This window comes from Cherax quadricarinatus, chromosome 6 (genome assembly GCF_038502225.1).
Source record: "Cherax quadricarinatus isolate ZL_2023a chromosome 6, ASM3850222v1, whole genome shotgun sequence".
Lineage (NCBI taxonomy): Eukaryota > Metazoa > Arthropoda > Malacostraca > Decapoda > Parastacidae > Cherax > Cherax quadricarinatus.
Window position 1 is genome coordinate 43831466 of NC_091297.1, and position 20130 is coordinate 43851595.

At 38.1% G+C, this 20130-nt stretch overlaps 1 protein-coding gene across 1 annotated transcript in view; it reads left to right on the forward strand.

Annotated features, from left to right (window-relative positions):
* Window positions 1-20130, forward strand: part of Pnn (desmosome associated protein-like protein pinnin) — a 118985-nt gene that overhangs the window by 89139 nt on the left and 9716 nt on the right. The window contains exons 7-8 of the mRNA XM_053782303.2: window positions 3248-3386; window positions 3828-4022. Coding sequence (XP_053638278.2) covers window positions 3248-3386; window positions 3828-4022 — 334 coding nt within the window. The remainder of the gene's footprint in view (window positions 1-3247; window positions 3387-3827; window positions 4023-20130) is intronic.

The following is a 20130-nucleotide window of genomic DNA, read 5'->3' on the forward strand; positions in this document are numbered from 1 at the left end:
GGCTAACAATGAGCTCTCAGGAATGGATTAATATCGTTAGGCGAGGGTCCATTGTATGTATATGGAATAGGTGGTAAGTTACCAAATGCTGGAAGGAGTTTTTATGAGGACAGTGAGGCTCAGGTTAGGGTGTGTAGAAGAGAGGGAGAATACTTCCCAGTAAAAGTAGGTCTTAGACAGGAATATGTAATGTCACCATGGTTGTTTAATATATTTATAGATGGGGTTGTAAAAGAAGTAAATGCTAGGGTATTCGGGAGAGGGGTGGGATTAAATTATGGGGAATCAAATACAAAATGCAGTTACTTTTTGCTGATGATACTGTGCTTATGGGTGATTCTAAAGAAAAATTGCAAAGGTTAGTGGACGAATTTGGGAGTGTGTGTAAAGGTAGAAAGTTGACAGTGAACATAGAAAAGAGTAAGGAGATGAGAGTATCAAATGATTTAGATAAAGAAAAATTGGATATCAAATTGGGGAAGAGGAGTATGGAAGAAGTGAATGTTTTTAGATATTTGGGAGTTGACATATCAGCAGATGGATTTATGAAGGATCAAGTTAATCATAGAATTGATGAAGGAAAAAAAGTGAGTGGTGCGTTGAGGTATATGTGGAGACAAAGAACTTTATCTATGGAGGCAAAGAAGGGAATATGTGAAAGTATAGTGGTACCAACACTCTTACATGGGTGTGAAGCTTGGGTGGTAAATGCTGCAGCAAGGCGGTGGTTGGAGGCAGTGGACGTGTCCTGTCGCATTGTGTGGTGTAAATATTATGCAGAAAATTTGGAGTGTGGAAATTAGGAGAAGGTGTGGAGTTAATAAAAGTATTAGTCAGAGGGCTGAAGAGGGGTTGTTGAGGTGGTTTGGTCATTTAGAGAGAATGGATCAAAGTAGAATGACATGGAGAGCATATAAATCTGTAGGGGAAGGAAGGCGGGGTAGGGGTCGTCCTCAAAAGGGTTGGAGGGAGGGGGTAAAGGAGGTTGTGTGGGCGAGGGGCTTGGATTTCCAGCAAATGTGCGTGAGCGTGTTAGGAGTGAATGGAGACGAATGATATTTGGGACCTGATGAGCTGTTGGAGTGTGAGCAGGGTAATATTTAGTGAAGGGATTCAAGGAAACCGGTTATTTTATATAGCCGGACTTGAGTCCTGGAAATGGGAAGTACAATGCTTGCAATTTAAAGGAGGGGTTTGTGATATTGGCAGTTTGGAGGGATATACAGGAGGGCCCCACTTATACGGCGGGTTAGGTTCCAGGCTACCGCCATAAAGCGGAAACTGCCGTAAAGTGGAACACCCTTTTTTTCCACTTAGAAATGCATACAAACACTAGATAACAAGTTTACACTAACATATATTATGTTAGCAATAGAACCAGGCATCAAAAAAACAATAAAAAAGTACAATACACACATAGTGCACTCATTACTTACCTTAAAATATTTATAGTCTTAATCTAGGGTGAGACAAGTAGTATTTATTGTAAGAAATCAAGTGTGGTATGTATGGTAGTCAGCCAGGCTACCATACCAGAGAGAAAGAATGAATGCATGAGAGAGGACAGGCGCAGAGTTATGTAAACAAACCAGGCGAAGGTAAGTTTTGTAAACAGTGTACATGTCTGGTTTGTGTACAAGTTACATTGTGTACAGGTTGTCTCTACATTGATACGGTAGAATAAATAAAGAAGAACACTCCCATTCTCATGTAACATCATTTTGAGAAGAAATGATGCTCTGAGTGAAGGCAATGGAAGTAAGTCACTCTGACTTTTTTGGGTTATCCTAGGTTCTCTACACATATGTTATGTATTTATGTTATGTATCGTGTTTATTATATAATTTTGAAAAAAATATCACGGATGGATTAATGAAAATGTGTATATTAACGTAATATACAACATTTAATGATACACCGAGCTCAGACAGCGTAAACAAACAAACTGAACAGGTTGTGGACGATCACTCCATCAGGCGAAATAGACTGTATTAATACGTGTCCAGTTTTAGTTCATTCATGTACATTTGTAAGAGTTTGTGAAACTTTTACCTTATAATATTTTTATTATTATTATAATAATTAAATCACGAAACAAATACTCTTACACTGTGTACAAGTTAGTACAGAATTATAGCTATAAAGTGAAGGCATACGAAAGGAATTTTTTTTCTACAGTTATCCCTAGTAACAGGTGACGGGCTAGAGAAAACGTAATTCTTCCGACACTTCTACAAACCGTTTGGTAAACATCTCATATATATTTGTATAAATTTTTATACTGTGGGTGCATGTATCATGTTTGTGTGTTACATAATGTGTTTCTTATATAATTTTGAAAAAAATATCATAGATAGATTAAGGGAAATGTCTATATTAACGTAATATGCGACATTAATGCGCCCAAGAGATTATTATTATTATTATTATTATTATTATTATTATTATTGCATCAAGAGTAGAGAGACTTAGTGATTTTAATGTGTACCTACATGCCAGCACAGTGTGTAAGTTTATTTAGGTACAGGTGTACACAAGTTTAATTATCAAGTACAATACATATAAAATATACAATAACTTTAAAACACTTGAAATTTTGGAAAGTTTCCAGACATAATAAGGAGATGTGCTCAGGGAGAATGTAAAACTCGGTGGGCAGCTGTGACCGTATTAGAAAGACAGGTGGGGGGAGCCATATAGCGAGTTTTGGTCATAATTTGAAATGTCCGTATTAGCGGAACGCCGTAAAGCGAACCGCCGTAAAGCGGGGCCCTGCTGTATTGTGTATTTTTATACGTATATACTTCTAGACTGTTATATTCTGAGCACCTCTGCAAAAACAGTAATTATGTGTGAGTGAGGTGGAAGTGTTGGATGATGATGAAAGTATTTTCTTTTTTGGGATTTTCTTTCTTTTTGGGTCACCCTACCTCGGTGGGAGATGGGCGACTTGTTAAAAAAAAAAATTAGGTACCACGATGAAGAACTTGCCAAACTATGTTAACATTGGTTGATGATGTGCCAAAGCTTGTAGCAGTTCTTAAAAAAGCAAAGGGTAGTCATGTCTCTTATTAAATCCGTTATCTGTCATGTCATTGCTGTATATTTTTCAAATAAACATTAATTTTCCAAATTGTCTTATTTCATCACTGTCCCAATTAATATGCACACTACTGTCATTTGAACATTCACTGTGTTGTTAAATTTGATATTGAAAGTCATAATTATAAGCAAAAAACAATTTCAGCATGAGGTTTGGGAGGCCCACCAGATGAAGCTAACAAAATTCATAAGAACAGAGTCCTCTCCACCCATCTTTTGGTTGCCACGGCAGCACAATTCCAGGACCACCAACCTCTTGCGGGCTACACACGATATTATCCTGCGTATGTTGATGCAAGATATCTCAAAGTTTAAAAGCTAAAATCAGTTCTTTTATTTAGCTCTCTACTTGAAGTCTTCAGTGCTTTTACCTCTTGTACAGAAGGAAAATTAGAAGGTTTTTAAGGATTCAAATAAAAGTCAGAAATCAAATTTTTTATTGTTCTGAGCACTATTAAGCCTGAAGAAGTAAATTGAACTGGCATTTTGTATTCAGCAGTTGTTTAATGGAAGAAACTTGTTCCACTTTTCTTTTAATGTGCAATTTTTTCTTCCATGAGACTGAATGACCATTTTGAGTTAAAAGCTTTTCATGACATTAATGTAAATAGTTGATGACCAATATTTTTTTCTTGACTTGTACTGGTATCCCTTTTAAGAATAGGTACAGTACGATATCAGGTTACCTTGGTGCATTTATTTAGGAATACCACTACAATTTACAGGTGAACTGGAACAGGATCGTCAGCGGATGAAGGAGGAACTGGAAGAGATACTTGGAACACGAGCAGAGGAGGATCAGGGCGAGGAGGGCAGGGATGCACCTGAGGGGGGGGAGACCTACGTGCGCAGGGGGGTCCGCTCAGAGGTCAACAGGCAGGGGGAGGGGGGTGGCAATGACACTCTCGATAACTGTCCAGGTAAGTCTTTTAATTTCCCCAGAAGTTGGTAAAAATTTTGCTGAATCCTGTGTATGCATAATTTGTTGAGTGTGCCTTACTTTTACTTTCTGTGACATACAGTAGCATTGAATGCTGGCTGTAGCTAGATGTGAGTGTGTGTTTGACTGTGTGTGTGCATTCTTAACCCTTACAGGGTTTCGGCCGTACTAGTACAGCTTACGCCCCAGGGTTTTTGACGGACTAGTACGCCTAAATTCTAGCGCCCTCATATCTAGTGAGAGAAAGCTGGTAGGCCTACATATGAAAGAATGGGTCTCTGTGGTCAGTGTGCGCAGTATAAAAAAAATCTGCAGCACACGGTGTGTAATGAGAAAAAAAAAACTTTTTGGATTAAAACAACGACTTTGCACTCTATTTTCGTATGGTATTTATTGTTGTATTCTAGTTTTCCTGGTCTCATTTTATTGAATGGAAGACATATTACAGAAATTGAGATGATTTTAACTGGTTTTACAATGTAAAGTACCTTGAAATTGACCTCAAAGTAGCAGAAATGTTCGATTTTTACTAAAGTTCAAAAGTAAACAAATGCCAAGCGTCCAATACATGTCAACTGGTGAGTCTAATATTCTTTCACAAGTGCGCTGATATTATTTATACCATTTCTACGCCATTTCTATACTAATGCAGTAGTCTGCATAACAGTAAATCTATTTTTTGTGAGAATAAAAATTCAAGAGTGGAAAGCCAAAGAAATATAAGAGGGCCTGGGGATGTGACTAACGAACGGAGAACTTGTTATTTTAGTGCCAGGAATGTCATTCTTGTTTATTCTGGACCCTGTTCGGGAATTGGTATGTTTTGAAATTTGTGTGAAATTGGCAAAATTGCTAAATTCTGACTACTTTATTGGATAGTTGAAATTGGTAAATGGGTGGTTTTTTGTGCTCATTCGATAGAAGAAATGGAGTTCTAGCAAATTAGTCATGATTTTTGTTGACTAGTACACTGGAATTGGCAGAACATAGGGCTCAAAGTGGGCAAAATTGCCGATGCATATGCATCGTTGAGACCGCTAACTTCACGAGAGCATAATTCCGTAAATTTTCCATCAAATTTCATACTTTTGGTGTCATTATGATCGGGAAAAGATTCTCTATATTTTCATAAGAAAACATTTTTTTTTTATTTTAAAATTTGGGGACCCTGAGAACAAGTCTTGGAGAGGGCCTGAGGACCCTGAAAGGGTTATGTGTGCACCTGCATGCATAATTACCAATTTATTGTTACAGGAGTAGAGCAGTGGTTGTCATCAATCATTAATTGGTTTATCATATTTGTTTTTTCCTCTTAAATTGACTTTTGCAATTGTGTGATTGTTGCTTTTTGTAGCTACTTGCTACAAAGACTTTGATCTTTAATGAATTATGTAGTTAGACTGGTATTGTCATTCCCATTTGGGATTTGTATTAGTCCCTACTTGTATAACCCACATTGGCTCCCTATCAAGACAAGAACTGAATTTAAATTTTATTACCGTTTAACCCTTAAATTGTCCAAGTGTAGATCTACCTTTGCATGCGTAGTGCTCCATACATAGATTAGTGTTTTATTTTTCATTCCTTTTAATTTGGCACAATAGGCTTGAGTCTCCTAGACATGAAAGAATGGGTCAGTGCACTCAGTGTGTGCACTATTAAAAAAAATCTGGGAGCACTTAGTACCTTGTGGGAGCACCAGTTCAACTGAGCACCAGCTAGAGCAAATAGTGTGGCAAACACCAGGGATTCACTGATGCTATGTTGCATTAACACACCCATTTTAAGAGGAAAGTAAAAATAGGTTAGATAAATGCTTGAGTGAATGATGTGGGTGGAGGCGAGTTAGACCTGACTGGCTTGTGCTACTAAGTCTGATGTGATGCTTCTTCCTTCAATGGATGACCTGACTAGGTGGGTCATTGTTCTAAGGCAGGAGAGGGGGTGACATGTACCTACCTTGCATGGGCCAGTAGGCTTGTTGCAGTGTTCCTTCTTTCTTATGTTCTTATATATTAGGCAAGCTGGCTGGCTGGCTTGCTTTGGCTGTCTCTGGCTCTCTCTCTGTCTATATCTCTATCTGTCTATCTCTCTCTCTATATGTATATATATCTGTCTGTCTGTATCTCTATTTATCTATATCTCTATCTATATCTCTGTCTCACATGTACACATAAGTACAGTTATTATACATAGTGTAAATTATCTAGGATAATCCAAAAATTCCAGACAAAGATAAACAAACAGACAGACAGATAGATAGACAGACAGAAACATGTTTGTGTGTATCAGTGAAACAAATAAAGCCAGGGTTCCCCAAGCACCCATTTATCAAATGTCACTGAGCTGATAACAGATGTCATAACATGATTCTTCAAGGAGTGTGATATACATATACTCCAGGCAAACAGAAAGACAGATAAGCAGAGACAGACAGACAAGCAGGCAGATATAGACACTGACAGATAAATAGAGACAAGACATGTTTGTGTGTAACAGTGATAACAAATAAAGCCAGGGTTCCCCAAGCACCCATTTATCAAATGTCACTGAGCTGATAACAGATGTCATAACATGATTCTTCAAGGAGTGTGATATACATATACTCCAGGCAAACAGAAAGACAGATAAGCAGAGACAGACAGACAAGCAGGCAGATATAGACACTGACAGATAAATAGAGACAAGACATGTTTGTGTGTAACAGTGATAACAAATACAGAGAGGGTTAGCTAGAGCAGTGGGCATTTATCAAATGTCGCTGGGCTGTCAACAGTATAGGGATGCCTTTCATAACAATATGCTTCAAGGTACCTAAAACATTGCTGGGACCTATAAATACTCTGTATGTATTTATAGACAAAAGTAAATAACCCAGGCAGGTGTAAATGTTCACCTGTCAATGTGATTGTGACTATTTGAGCACTATTTCACTATGTAATATTAGTGTCAGAACAAAGATTGGTTATGAAATTACAAGACCTATTATCAATTGTAATTATCAGAAATTGAAAAATATATAAATTAAAATAAAAACGAGAAAAAAAGGTATATCGGCAACACGTCTTTCTGCCAGTGGCAGGAGTCGATGTTTCCGACAAGTGAGCATCCAGAGCCAACTTCACGGTCTTATATCTTGGTAAGTACTGACCCTAAAATTTTTTTTTGTAATCCTATAACATGTAGAAAAATGCGCTCTTCATTTTAAAAGAAAAAAAGATTTTTATATTTTTCAAAATATTCGGAGCGCCACGCGAGTGAACGTAATCTACGTTTGGACAGTTTAAGGGTTAAAGTTATTAATCTTAATTAACCCAAGTATCTTGTTGATATTCTTGTTCCTTATACATCGTGCATGGGAATGTGTCTGCGATTGGCCTTTGACCCTTTTAGATTTGTTGGGCCACTTGCTGTTGGATAAATCATTTGCAGACAGAACCTCTTTGTATGTAACTCTTGACTCTTAACAGTGTTAAGAGTCAGGAATGTCAGCATAATTCAACATATATTAGCTGTGATGCCACGGACTTCAAGTACTGTCAGGTCAGCAGGTTCAAACACTGCTAGACGCCCCGCAGTGATGGGTAGTCAGTCAGACACGTACCTTCGAGCAGACAGGACAACACTGCAGGCTGGGCTTCCTACTACCTATTCTCAATATATCAGTTTACCGTCTCAGTGATTATCATTTACCACCTGTACTCCACTTAATAAATATATATATATATATATTTTTTTTTTTTTTTTTTTTCAACAAGTCGGCCGTCTCCCACCGAGGCAGGGTGACCCAAAAAAGAAAGAAAATCCCCAAAAAGAAAATACTTTCATCATCATTCAACACTTTCACCACACTCGCACATTATCACTGTTTTTGCAGAGGTGCTCAGAATACAACAGTCTAGAAGCATAAACATATAAAGATACACAACATATCCCTCCAAACTGCCAATATCCCAAACCCCTCCTTTAAAGTGCAGGCATTGTACTTCCCATTTCCAGGACTCAAGTCCGACTATATGAATATATATATATATATATTATATATATATATATATATATATATATATATATATATATATATATATATATATATATTATATATATCTTTCTTTCAACACACCGGCCGTATCCCACCGAGGCGGGGTGGCCCAAAAGGAAAAACGAAAGTTTCTCCTTTTACATTTAGTAATATATACAGGAGAAGAGGTTACTAGCCCCTTGCTCCCGGCATTTTAGTCGCCTCTTACAACACGCATGGCTTACGGAGGAAGAATTCTGTTCCACTTCCCCATGGAGATAAGAGGAAATAAACAAGAATAAGAACTAGAAAGAAAATAGAAGAAAACCCAGAGGGGTGTGTATATATGTGCTTGTACATGTATGTGTAGTGGGACCTAAGTGTAAGTAGAAGTAGCAAGACGTACCTGAAAACTTGCATGTTCATGAGACAGAAAAAAGGACACCAGCAATCCTACCATCATGTAAAACAATTACAGGCTTTCGTTTTACACTCACTTGGCAGGACGGTAGTACCTCCCAGGGCGGTTGCTGTCTACCAACCTACTACCTATAATATATATATATATATATATATATATATATATATATATATATATATTATATATGTATATATATATATAATTATGTATATATGTATATGTATATGTATATATGTATGTATATGTATATATGTATGTATATGTATATATGTATGTATATGTATATATGTATGTATATGTATATATGTATGTATATGTATATATGTATGTATATGTATATATGTATGTATATGTATGTATGTTAGGTAGTAGGTTGGTAGACAGCAACCACCCAGGGAAGTACTACCGTCCTGCCAGATGACTGTGAAACAAAAACCTGTAACTGTTTTGCATAATGGTAGGATTGCTGGTTTCTTTTTCTGTCTCATAAACACGCTAAGATAACAGGGATATCTTGCTACTCCTACTTACACTTTGGTCACACTTCACAGACACGCACATGCATATATATATATACATACATCTAGGTTTTTCTCCTTTTTCTAAATAGATCTTGTTCTTTTTATTTCTTCTATTGTCCATGGGGAAGTGGAAAAGAATCTTTCCTCCGTAAGCCATGCGTGTCGTATGAGGCGACTAAAATGCCGGGAGCAATGGGCTAGTAACCCCTTCTCCTGTATACAATTACTAAAAAAGAGAAGAAGAAAAACTTTATAAAACTGGGTTGCTTAAATGTGCGTGGATGTAGTGCGGATGACAAGAAACAGATGATTGCTGATGTTATGAATGAAAAGAAGTTGGATGTCCTGGCCCTAAGCGAAACAAAGCTGAAGGGGGTAGGAGAGTTTCAGTGGGGGGAAATAAATGGGATTAAATCTGGAGTATCTGAGAGAGTTAGAGCAAAGGAAGGGGTAGCAGTAATGTTAAATGATCAGTTATGGAAGGAGAAAAGAGAATATGAATGTGTAAATTCAAGAATTATGTGGATTAAAGTAAAGGTTGGATGCGAGAAGTGGGTCATAATAAGCGTGTATGCACCTGGAGAAGAGAGGACTGCAGAGGAGAGAGAGAGATTTTGGGAGATGTTAAGTGAATGTATAGGAGCCTTTGAACCAAGTGAGAGAGTAATTGTGGTAGGGGACTTGAATGCTAAAGTAGGAGAAACTTTTAGAGAGGGTGTGGTAGGTAAGTTTGGGGTGCCAGGTGTAAATGATAATGGGAGCCCTTTGATTGAACTTTGTATAGAAAGGGGTTTAGTTATAGGTAATACATATTTTAAGAAAAAGAGGATAAATAAGTATACACGATATGATGTAGGGCGAAATGACAGTAGTTTGTTGGATTATGTATTGGTAGATAAAAGACTGTTGAGTAGACTTCAGGATGTACATGTTTATAGAGGGGCCACAGATATATCAGATCACTTTCTAGTTGTAGCTACACTGAGAGTAAAAGGTAGATGGGATACAAGGAGAATAGAAGCATCAGGGAAGAGAGAGGTGAAGGTTTATAAACTAAAAGAGGAGGCAGTTAGGGTAAGATATAAACAGCTATTGGAGGATAGATGGGCTAATGAGAGCATAGGCAATGGGGTCGAAGAGGTATGGGGTAGGTTTAAAAATGTAGTGTTAGAGTGTTCAGCAGAAGTTTGTGGTTACAGGAAAGTGGGTGCAGGAGGGAAGAGGAGCGATTGGTGGAATGATGATGTATAGAGAGTAGTAAGGGAGAAAAAGTTAGCATATGAGAAGTTTTTACAAAGTAGAAGTGATGCAAGGAGGGAAGAGTATATGGAGAAAAAGAGAGAAGTTAAGAGAGTGGTGAAGCAATGTAAAAAGAGAGCAAATGAGAGAGTGGGTGAGATGTTATCAACAAATTTTGTTGAAAATAAGAAAAAGTTTTGGAGTGAGATTAACAAGTTAAGAAAGCCTAGAGAACAAATGGATTTGTCAGTTAAAAATAGGAGAGGAGAGTTATTAAATGGAGAGGTAGAGGTATTGGGAAGATGGAAGGAATATTTTGAGGAATTGTTAAATGTTGATGAAGATAGGGAAGCTGTGATTTCGTGTATAGGGCAAGGAGGAATAACATCTTGTAGGAGTGAGGAAGAGCCAGTTGTGAGTGTGGGGGAAGTTCGTGAGGCAGTAGGTAAAATGAAAGGGGGTAAGGCAGCCGGGATTGATGGGATAAAGATAGAAATGTTAAAAGCAGGTGGGGATATAGTTTTGGAGTGGTTGGTGCAATTATTTAATAAATGTATGGAAGAGGGTAAGGTACCTAGGGATTGGCAGAGAGCATGCATAGTTCCTTTGTATAAAGGCAAAGGGGATAAAAGAGAGTGCAAAAATTATAGGGGGATAAGTCTGTTGAGTGTACCTGGTAAAGTGTATGGTAGAGTTATAATTGAAAGAATTAAGAGTAAGACGGAGAATAGGATAGCAGATGAACAAGGAGGCTTTAGGAAAGGTAGGGGGTGTGTGGACCAGGTGTTTACAGTGAAACATATAAGTGAACAGTATTTAGATAAGGCTAAAGAGGTCTTTGTGGCATTTATGGATTTGGAAAAGGCGTATGACAGGGTGGATAGGGGGGCAATGTGGCAGATGTTGCAAGTGTATGGTGTAGGAGGTAGGTTACTGAAAGCAGTGAAGAGTTTTTACGAGGATAGTGAGGCTCAAGTTAGAGTATGTAGGAAAGAGGGAAATTTTTTCCCAGTAAAAGTAGGCCTTAGACAAGGATGTGTGATGTCACCGTGGTTGTTTAATATATTTATAGATGGGGTTGTAAGAGAAGTAAATGCGAGGGTCTTGGCAAGAGGCGTGGAGTTAAAAGATAAAGAATCACACACAAAGTGGGAGTTGTCACAGCTGCTCTTTGCCGATGACACTGTGCTCTTGGGAGATTCTGAAGAGAAGTTGCAGAGATTGGTGGATGAATTTGGTAGGGTGTGCAAAAGAAGAAAATTAAAGGTGAATACAGGAAAGAGTAAGGTTATGAGGATAACAAAAAGATTAGGTGATGAAAGATTGAATATCAGATTGGAGGGAGAGAGTATGGAGGAGGTGAACGTATTCAGATATTTGGGAGTGGACGTGTCAGCGGATGGGTCTATGAAAGATGAGGTGAATCATAGAATTGATGAGGGAAAAAGAGTGAGTGGTGCACTTAGGAGTCTGTGGAGACAAAGAACTTTGTCCTTGGAGGCAAAGAGGGGAATGTATGAGAGTATAGTTTTACCAACGCTCTTATATGGGTGTGAAGCGTGGGTGATGAATGTTGCAGCGAGGAGAAGGCTGGAGGCAGTGGAGATGTCATGTCTGAGGGCAATGTGTGGTGTGAATATAATGCAGAGAATTCGTAGTTTGGAAGTTAGGAGGAGGTGCGGGATTACCAAAACTGTTGTCCAGAGGGCTGAGGAAGGGTTGTTGAGGTGGTTCGGACATGTAGAGAGAATGGAGCGAAACAGAATGACTTCAAGAGTGTATCAGTCTGTAGTGGAAGGAAGGCGGGGTAGGGGTCGGCCTAGGAAGGGTTGGAGGGAGGGGGTAAAGGAGGTTTTGTGTGCGAGGGGCTTGGACTTCCAGCAGGCATGCGTGAGCGTGTTTGATAGGAGTGAATGGAGACAAATGGTTTTTAATACTTGACGTGCTGTTGGAGTGTGAGCAAAGTAACATTTATGAAGGGATTCAGGGAAACCGGCAGGCCGGACTTGAGTCCTGGAGATGGGAAGTACAGTGCCTGCACTCTGAAGGAGGGGTGTTAATGTTGCAGTTTAAAAACTGTAGTGTAAAGCACCCTTCTGGCAAGACAGTGATGGAGTGAATGATGGTGAAAGTTTTTCTTTTTCGGGCCACCCTGCCTTGGTGGGAATCGGCCGGTGTGATAATAAAAAAAAAAAATATGTATGTATGTATATATATATATATATCTTCTTCTTTCAACGTACCAGCCGAATCCCACCGAGGTGGGGTGACATAAAAGGAAAAATGAAAGTTTCTCCTTCAAATTTAGTAATATATACAGGAGAAGGGGTTACTAGCCCCTTGCTCCCGGCATTTCAGTTGCCTCTTACAACACGCATGGCTTACAGAGGAAGAATTCTGTTCCACTTCCCCATGGAGATAAGAGGAAATAAACAAGAACAAGAACTAGAAAGAAAATAGAAGAAAACCCAGAGGGGTGTGTGTATATATATGCTTGTACATGTATGCGTAGTGTGACCTAAGTGTAAGTAGAAGTAGCAAGACATACCTGAAATCTTGCATGTTTATGAGACAGACAAAAGACACCAGCAATCCTACCATCATGTAAAACAATTACAGGCTTTCGTTTTACACTCACTCGGCAGGACGGTAGTACCTCCCTGGGAGGTTGCTGTCTACCAACCTACTACCTATAATATATATATATATATATATATATATATATATATATATATATATATGTATATGTATATGTATAGGTAGTAGGTTGGTAGACAGCAACCACCCAGGGAGGTACTACCGTCCTGCCAAGTGAGTGTAAAACGAAAGCCTGTGATTGTTTTACATGATGGTAGGATTGCTGATGTCTTTTGTCTGTCTCATAAATATGCGAAATTACAGGCATGTCTTGCTACTTCTACTTACACTTAGGTCACACTACACATACATGTACACATTTATTTATACACACTCATCTGAGTTTTCTTAGATTTTATTTTAATAGTTCTTGGTCTTATTAATTTTCCTTTTATATCCATGGGGAAGTGGAATAAGAATCTTTCCTCCGTAAGCCATGCGTGTTGTAAAAGTCAACTAAAATGCCGGGAACAATGGGCTAGTAACCCCTTTTCCTGTAAAGATTACTAAAAAGAATAAGAAGAAGAAAATTGTCAAAGTGGGAAGTCTGAATGTGCGTGGATGTTGTGCAGATGATAAGAAAGAGATGATTGTGGATGTTATGAATGAGAAGAAGCTGGATGTCCTGGCTTTAAGTGAAACAAAGCTGAAGGGGGTGGGAGAGTTTCAGTGGAGAGGAATAAATGGGATTAGGTCAGGGGTTTCAAATAGAGTTAGAGCTAAAGAAGGAGTAGCAATAATGTTGAAGGATAAGCTATGGCAGGAAATGAGGGACTATAAATGTATTAATTCAAGGATTATGTGGAGTAAAATAAAGATTGGATGTGAAAAGTGGGTTATAATAAGCATGTATGCACCTGGAGAAGAGAGAAGTGTAGAGGAGAGAGAGAGATTTTGGGAAATGTTGAGTGAATGCGTGGGGAGTTTTGAATCAAGTGTGAGAGTAATTGTGGTTGGGGATTTCAATGCTAAAGTGGGTAAAAATGTTATGGAGGGAGTAGTAGGTAAATTTGGGGTGCCAGGGGTAAATGTAAATGGGGAGCCTTTAATTGAGCTATGTGTAGAAAGAAATTTGGTAATAAGTAATACATATTTTATGAAAAAGAGGATAAATAAATATACAAGGTATGATGTAGCACGTAATGAAAGTAGTTTATTAGATTATGTATTGGTGGATAAAAGGTTGATGGGTAGGCTCCAGGATGTACATGTTTATAGAGGGGCAACTGATATATCGGATCATTATTTAGTTGTAGCTACAGTTAGAGTAAGAGGTAGATGGGAAAAGAGGAAGGTGGCAACAACAAGTAAGAGGGAGGTGAAAGTGTATAAACTAAGGGAGGAGGAAGTTCGGGTGAGATATAAGCGACTATTGGCAGAAAGGTGGGCTAGTGCAAAGATGAGTAGTGGGGGGGTTGAAGAGGGTTGGAATAGTTTTAAAAATGCAGTATTAGAATGTGGGGCAGAAGTTTGTGGTTATAGGAGGGTGGGGGCAGGAGGAAAGAGGAGTGATTGGTGGAATGATGAAGTAAAGGGTGTGATAAAAGAGAAAAAGGTAGCTTATGAGAGGTTTTTACAAAGCAGAAGTGTTATAAGAAGAGCAGAGTATATGGAGAGTAAAAGAAAGGTAAAGAGAGTGGTGAGAGAGTGCAAAAGGAGAGCAGATGATAGAGTGGGAGAGGCACTGTCAAGAAATTTTAATGAAAACAAGAAAAAATTTTGGAGTGAGTTAAACAAGTTAAGAAAGCCTAGGGAAAATATGGATTTTTCAGTTAAAAACAGAGTAGGGGAGTTAGTAGATGGGGAGATGGAGGTATTGGGTAGATGGCGAGAATATTTTGAGGAACTTTTAAATGTTGAGGAAGAAAGGGAGGCTGTAATTTCATGCACTGGTCAGGGAGGTATACCATCTTTTAGGAGTGAAGAAGAGCAGAATGTAAGTGGGGGGGAGGTACGTGAGGCATTACGTAAAATGAAAGGGGGTAAAGCAGCTGGAACTGATGGGATCATGACAGAAATGTTAAAAGCAGGGGGGGATATAGTGTTTGAGTAGTTGGTACTTTTGTTTAATAAATGTATGAAAGAGGGGAAGGTACCTAGGGATTGGCGGAGAGCATGTATAGTCCCTTTATATAAAGGGAAAGGGGACAAAAGAGACTAAAAATTATAGAGGAATAAGCTTACTGAGTATACCAGGAAAAGTGTACGGTAGGGTTATAATTGAAAGAATTAGAGGTAAGACAGAATGTAGGATTGCGGATGAGCAAGGAGGTTTCAGAGTGGGTAGGGGATGTGTAGATCAGGTGTTTACATTGAAGCATATATGTGAACAGTATTTAGATAAAGATAGGGAAGTTTTTATTGCATTTATGGATTTAGAAAAGGCATATGATAGAGTGGATAGAGGAGCAATGTGGCAGATGTTGCAAGTATATGGAATAGGTGGTAAGTTATTAAATGCTGTAAAGAGTTTTTATGAGGATAGTGAGGCTCAGGTTAGGGTGTGTAGAAGAGAGGGAGACTACTTCCCGGTAAAAGTAGGTCTTAGACAGGGATGTGTAATGTCACCATGGTTGTTTAATATATTTATAGATGGGGTTGTAAAGGAAGTAAATGCTAGGGTGTTTGGGAGAGGGGTGGGATTAAATTATGGGGAATCAAATTCAAAATGGGAATTGACACAGTTACTTTTTGCTGATGATACTGTGCTTATGGGAGATTCTAAAGAAAAATTGCAAAGGTTAGTGGATGAGTTTGGGAATGTGTGTAAAGGTAGAAAGTTGAAAGTGAACATAGAAAAGAGTAAGGTGATGAGGGTGTCAAATGATTTAGATAAAGAAAAATTGGATATCAAATTGGGGAGGAGGAGTATGGAAGAAGTGAATGTTTTCAGATACTTGGGAGTTGACGTGTCGGCGGATGGATTTATGAAGGATGAGGTTAATCATAGAATTGATGAGGGAAAAAAGGTGAGTGGTGCGTTGAGGTATATGTGGAGTCAAAAAACGTTACCTAGGGAGGCAAAGAAGGGAATGTATGAAAGTATAGTAGTACCAACACTCTTACATGGGTGTGAAGCTTGGGTGGTAAATGCAGCAGCGAGGAGACGGTTGGAGGCAGTGGAGATGTCCTGTTTAAGGGCAATGTGTGGTGTAAATATTATGCAGAAAATTCGGAGTGTGGAAATTAGGAGAAGGTGTGGAGTTAATAAAAGTATTAGTCAGAGGGCAGAAGAGGGGTTGTTGAGGTGGTTTGGTCATTTAGAGAGAATGGATCAAAGTAGAATGACATGGAAAGTATATAAATCTATAGGGGAAGGAAGGCGTGGTAGGGGTCATCCTCGAAAGGGTTGGAGAGAGGGGGTAAAGGAGGTTTTGTGGGCAAAGGGCTTGGACTTCCAGCAAGCGTGCGTGAGCGTGTTAGATAGGAGTGAATGGAGACGAATGGTACTTGGGACCTGACGATCTGTTGGAGTGTGAGCAGGGTAATATTTAGTGAAGGGATTCAGGGAAACCGGTTATTTTCATATAATCGGACTTGAGTCCTGGAAATGGGAAGTACAATGCCTGCACTTTAAAGGAGGGGTTTGGGATATTGGCAGTTTGGAGGGATATGTTGTGTATCTTTATATGTGTATGCTTCTAGACTATTGTATTCTGAGCACCTCTGCAAAAACAGTGATAATGTGCGAGTGTGGTGAAAGTGTTGAATGATGATGAAAGTATTTTCTTTTTGGGGATTTTCTTTTTGTTTTGGGTCACCCTGCCTCGGTGGGAGACGGCCGACTTGTTGAAAAAAAAAAAATGTATATATATGTATATGTATTTATATGTATATGTATATATATGTATATGTATATATATGTATATGTATATATATGTATATGTATATATATATGTATATGTATATATATATGTATATATATGTATATGTATATGTATATATGTATACAGTGGACCCCCGCATAGCGAACGCCTTGCATAGCGAACAATCCGCATAGCGAACGCTTTGTTCGCCAAAATTTTGCCCCGCATAGTGGACAAAAACCCGCTCAGCGACCTTCGTCCGAGACGCGTCCATTGTTTACCAGCCAGCCTCCGCGGTAACATTCAAGCATACACTCGGAATATTTCGTATTATTACAGTGTTTTCGGTGCTGTTTCTGGAAAATAAGTGACCATGGGCCCCAAGAAAGCTTCTAGTGCCAACCCTGTGGTAAAAAGGGTGAGAATTAGTATGGAAATTAAGAAAGATTTTGAAGGGTTTGGGGCTAACCCTGAGAAGCCTATGCCAGTTGTGGAATCCATTGTGCCTACTTCAAAAATTAAGGAAATGTGTGCACAGTGGGTTGAACTGCAAACCTTTATGGATGAAAATCACCCTGACACAGCTGTTGCAAGCCGTGCTGGTGACTATTTCAATGACAATGTTATGGCCCATTTTAGACAAATCGTAAAGGAACGGGAGGTACAGAGCTCTATGGACAGATTTGTTGTGCGACAGAGGTCCAGTGACTCTGAAGCTGGTCCTAGTGGCATTAAAAGAAGAAGGGAAGTAACCCCGGAAAAGGACTTGCTACCTCAAGTCCTAATGGAAGGGGATTCCCCTTCTAAACACTAACACTCTCTCTCCCCTCCTCCCATCCCATCAATCATCACCAGATCTTCAATAAAAGTAAGTGTCATGTAATTGTGCATGCCTTTTTCAGTTTGTGTGTACTAAAATTAACATTTGTTTGTGGTAAAAAAAATTTTTTTTCATACTTTTTGGTGTCTTGCACGGATTAATTTTATTTCCATTATTTCTTATGGGGAAAATTAATTCGCATAGCGAACATTTCGCATAACGACCAGCCCTCTTGCACGGATTAAGTTCGCTATGCGGGGGTCCACTGTATATGTATGTATATATATATGTATATATGTATATGTATATATGTATATATGTATGTATATATATATGTATATATGTATATGTATATATATATGTATATGTATATATATATGTATATGTATATATATATGTATATGTATATATGTATATATATATGTATATGTATATGTATATATATGTATATGTATATATGAATATGTAGTAGGTTGGTAGACAGCAACCACCCAGGGAAGTACTACCGTCCTGCCAGATGACTGTGAAACAAAAACCTGTAATTGTTTTGCATGATGGTAGGATTGCTGGTTTCTTTTTCTGTCTCATAAACACGCTAAGATAACAGGGATATCTTGCTACTCCTACTAACACTTTGGTCACACTTCACAGACACGCACATGCATATATATACAGGAGGGCCCCGCTTTACGGCGTTCCGCTTTACGGCGTTCCGCTAATACGGACATTTCAAATTATGACCAAAACTCACTATACGGCTCCCCCCACCTGACTTTCTAATACGGTCACCGTGCCCCACCCTGTTTGTTTACATTCTCCATGAGCTCAGTAAGCACTAAGTCTCTCCATTTTGTCTGGAAACTCCAAAATTTCAAATGTTTTTAAAAGTTATTTCATATTTTATATATACTCTGATAATTATACTTATGTATACCTGTACCTAAATAAACTTACACACATCAAGTCATTTAAATGTCGTATATTACGTTAATATACACATTTTCATTAATCCATCCATGATATTTTTTTCAAAATTATATAATAAACACGATGCATAACATATAAATAAGATAAATACACCCCACAGTAGAATAAATAAACATAAATGTGAGCTGTGTAGCAGACGACTTGCACAAGTGGTGATAATAACAATACTGAGTCTCATTAAATGTCGTATATTACGGTAATATACACATTTTCATTAATCCAGCCATGATATTTTTTTCAAAATTATATAATAAACACGATGCATAACATATAAATAAGATAAATACACCCCACAGTAGAATAAATAAACATAAATGTGAGCTGTGTAGCAGACGACTTGCACAAGTGGTGATAATAACAATACTGAGTCTCATTAAATGTCGTATATTACGGTAATATACACATTTTCATTAATCCAGCCATGATATTTTTTTCAAAATTATATAATAAACACTATACATAACATATAAATAAGATAAATACACCCCACAGTAGAATAAATAAACATAAATGTGATCTCTGGTAGCAGACGACTTCCACAAGTGACGCCATAATAACAATAGTCACGGAGTCTCATTAAATGTCGTATATTACGGTAATATACACATTTTCATTAATCCATCCATGATATTTTTTTCAAAATTATATAATAAACACGATGCATAACATATAAATAAGATAAATACACCCCACAGTAGAATAAATAAACATAAATGTGATCTGTGGTAGCAGAGACTTCCACAAGTGGTAATAATAACAATAGTCACGGAGTCTCATTGTTTTGTTTACTCTGTGCCTGGCCTGTCACCTCTCATGTATTCATTCTTTCTCTCTCTCATTTATTCGTTTTATCTCATTTACTTACTCCTGACCCTACATTAAGACTACAAATATTTTAAGGTAAGTAATGAGTGAACTGTATATACATTTTATCGCTCTGGGATGCTTAAATATCATAGAATAGTATGTGTGGGTGGGGTGGCCTGGTGAAATAGCCTGCCTATTACAATACATACCACACTTGATTTCTTACAATAAATACTACTTGTCTCACCCTAGATTAAGACTATAAATATTTTAAGGTAAGTAATGAGTGCACTATGTGTGTATTGTACCTTTTTATTGTTTTTTGATGCCTGGTTCTATTGCTAACTTAATATATGTTAGTGTAAACTTGTTATCTAGTGTTTGTATGCATTTATAAGTGGAAAAAAAGGGTGTTCCACTTTACGGCGATTTCCGCTTTACGGCGGTAGCCTGGAACCTAACCCGCCGTATAAGTGGGGCCCTACTGTATATACATACATCTAGGTTTTTCTCCTTTTTCTAAATAGCTCTTGTTCTTTTTTATTTCTTCTATTGTCCATGGGGAAGTGGAAAAGAATCTTTCCTCCGTAAGCCATGCGTGTCGTATGAGGCGACTAAAATGCCGGGAGCAATGGGCTAGTAACCCCTTCTCCTGTATACAATTACTAAAAAAGAGAAGAAGAAAAACTTTATAAAACTGGGTTGCTTAAATGTGCGTGGATGTAGTGCGGATGACAAGAAACAGATGATTGCTGATGTTATGAATGAAAAGAAGTTGGATGTCCTGGCCCTAAGCGAAACAAAGCTGAAGGGGGTAGGAGAGTTTCAGTGG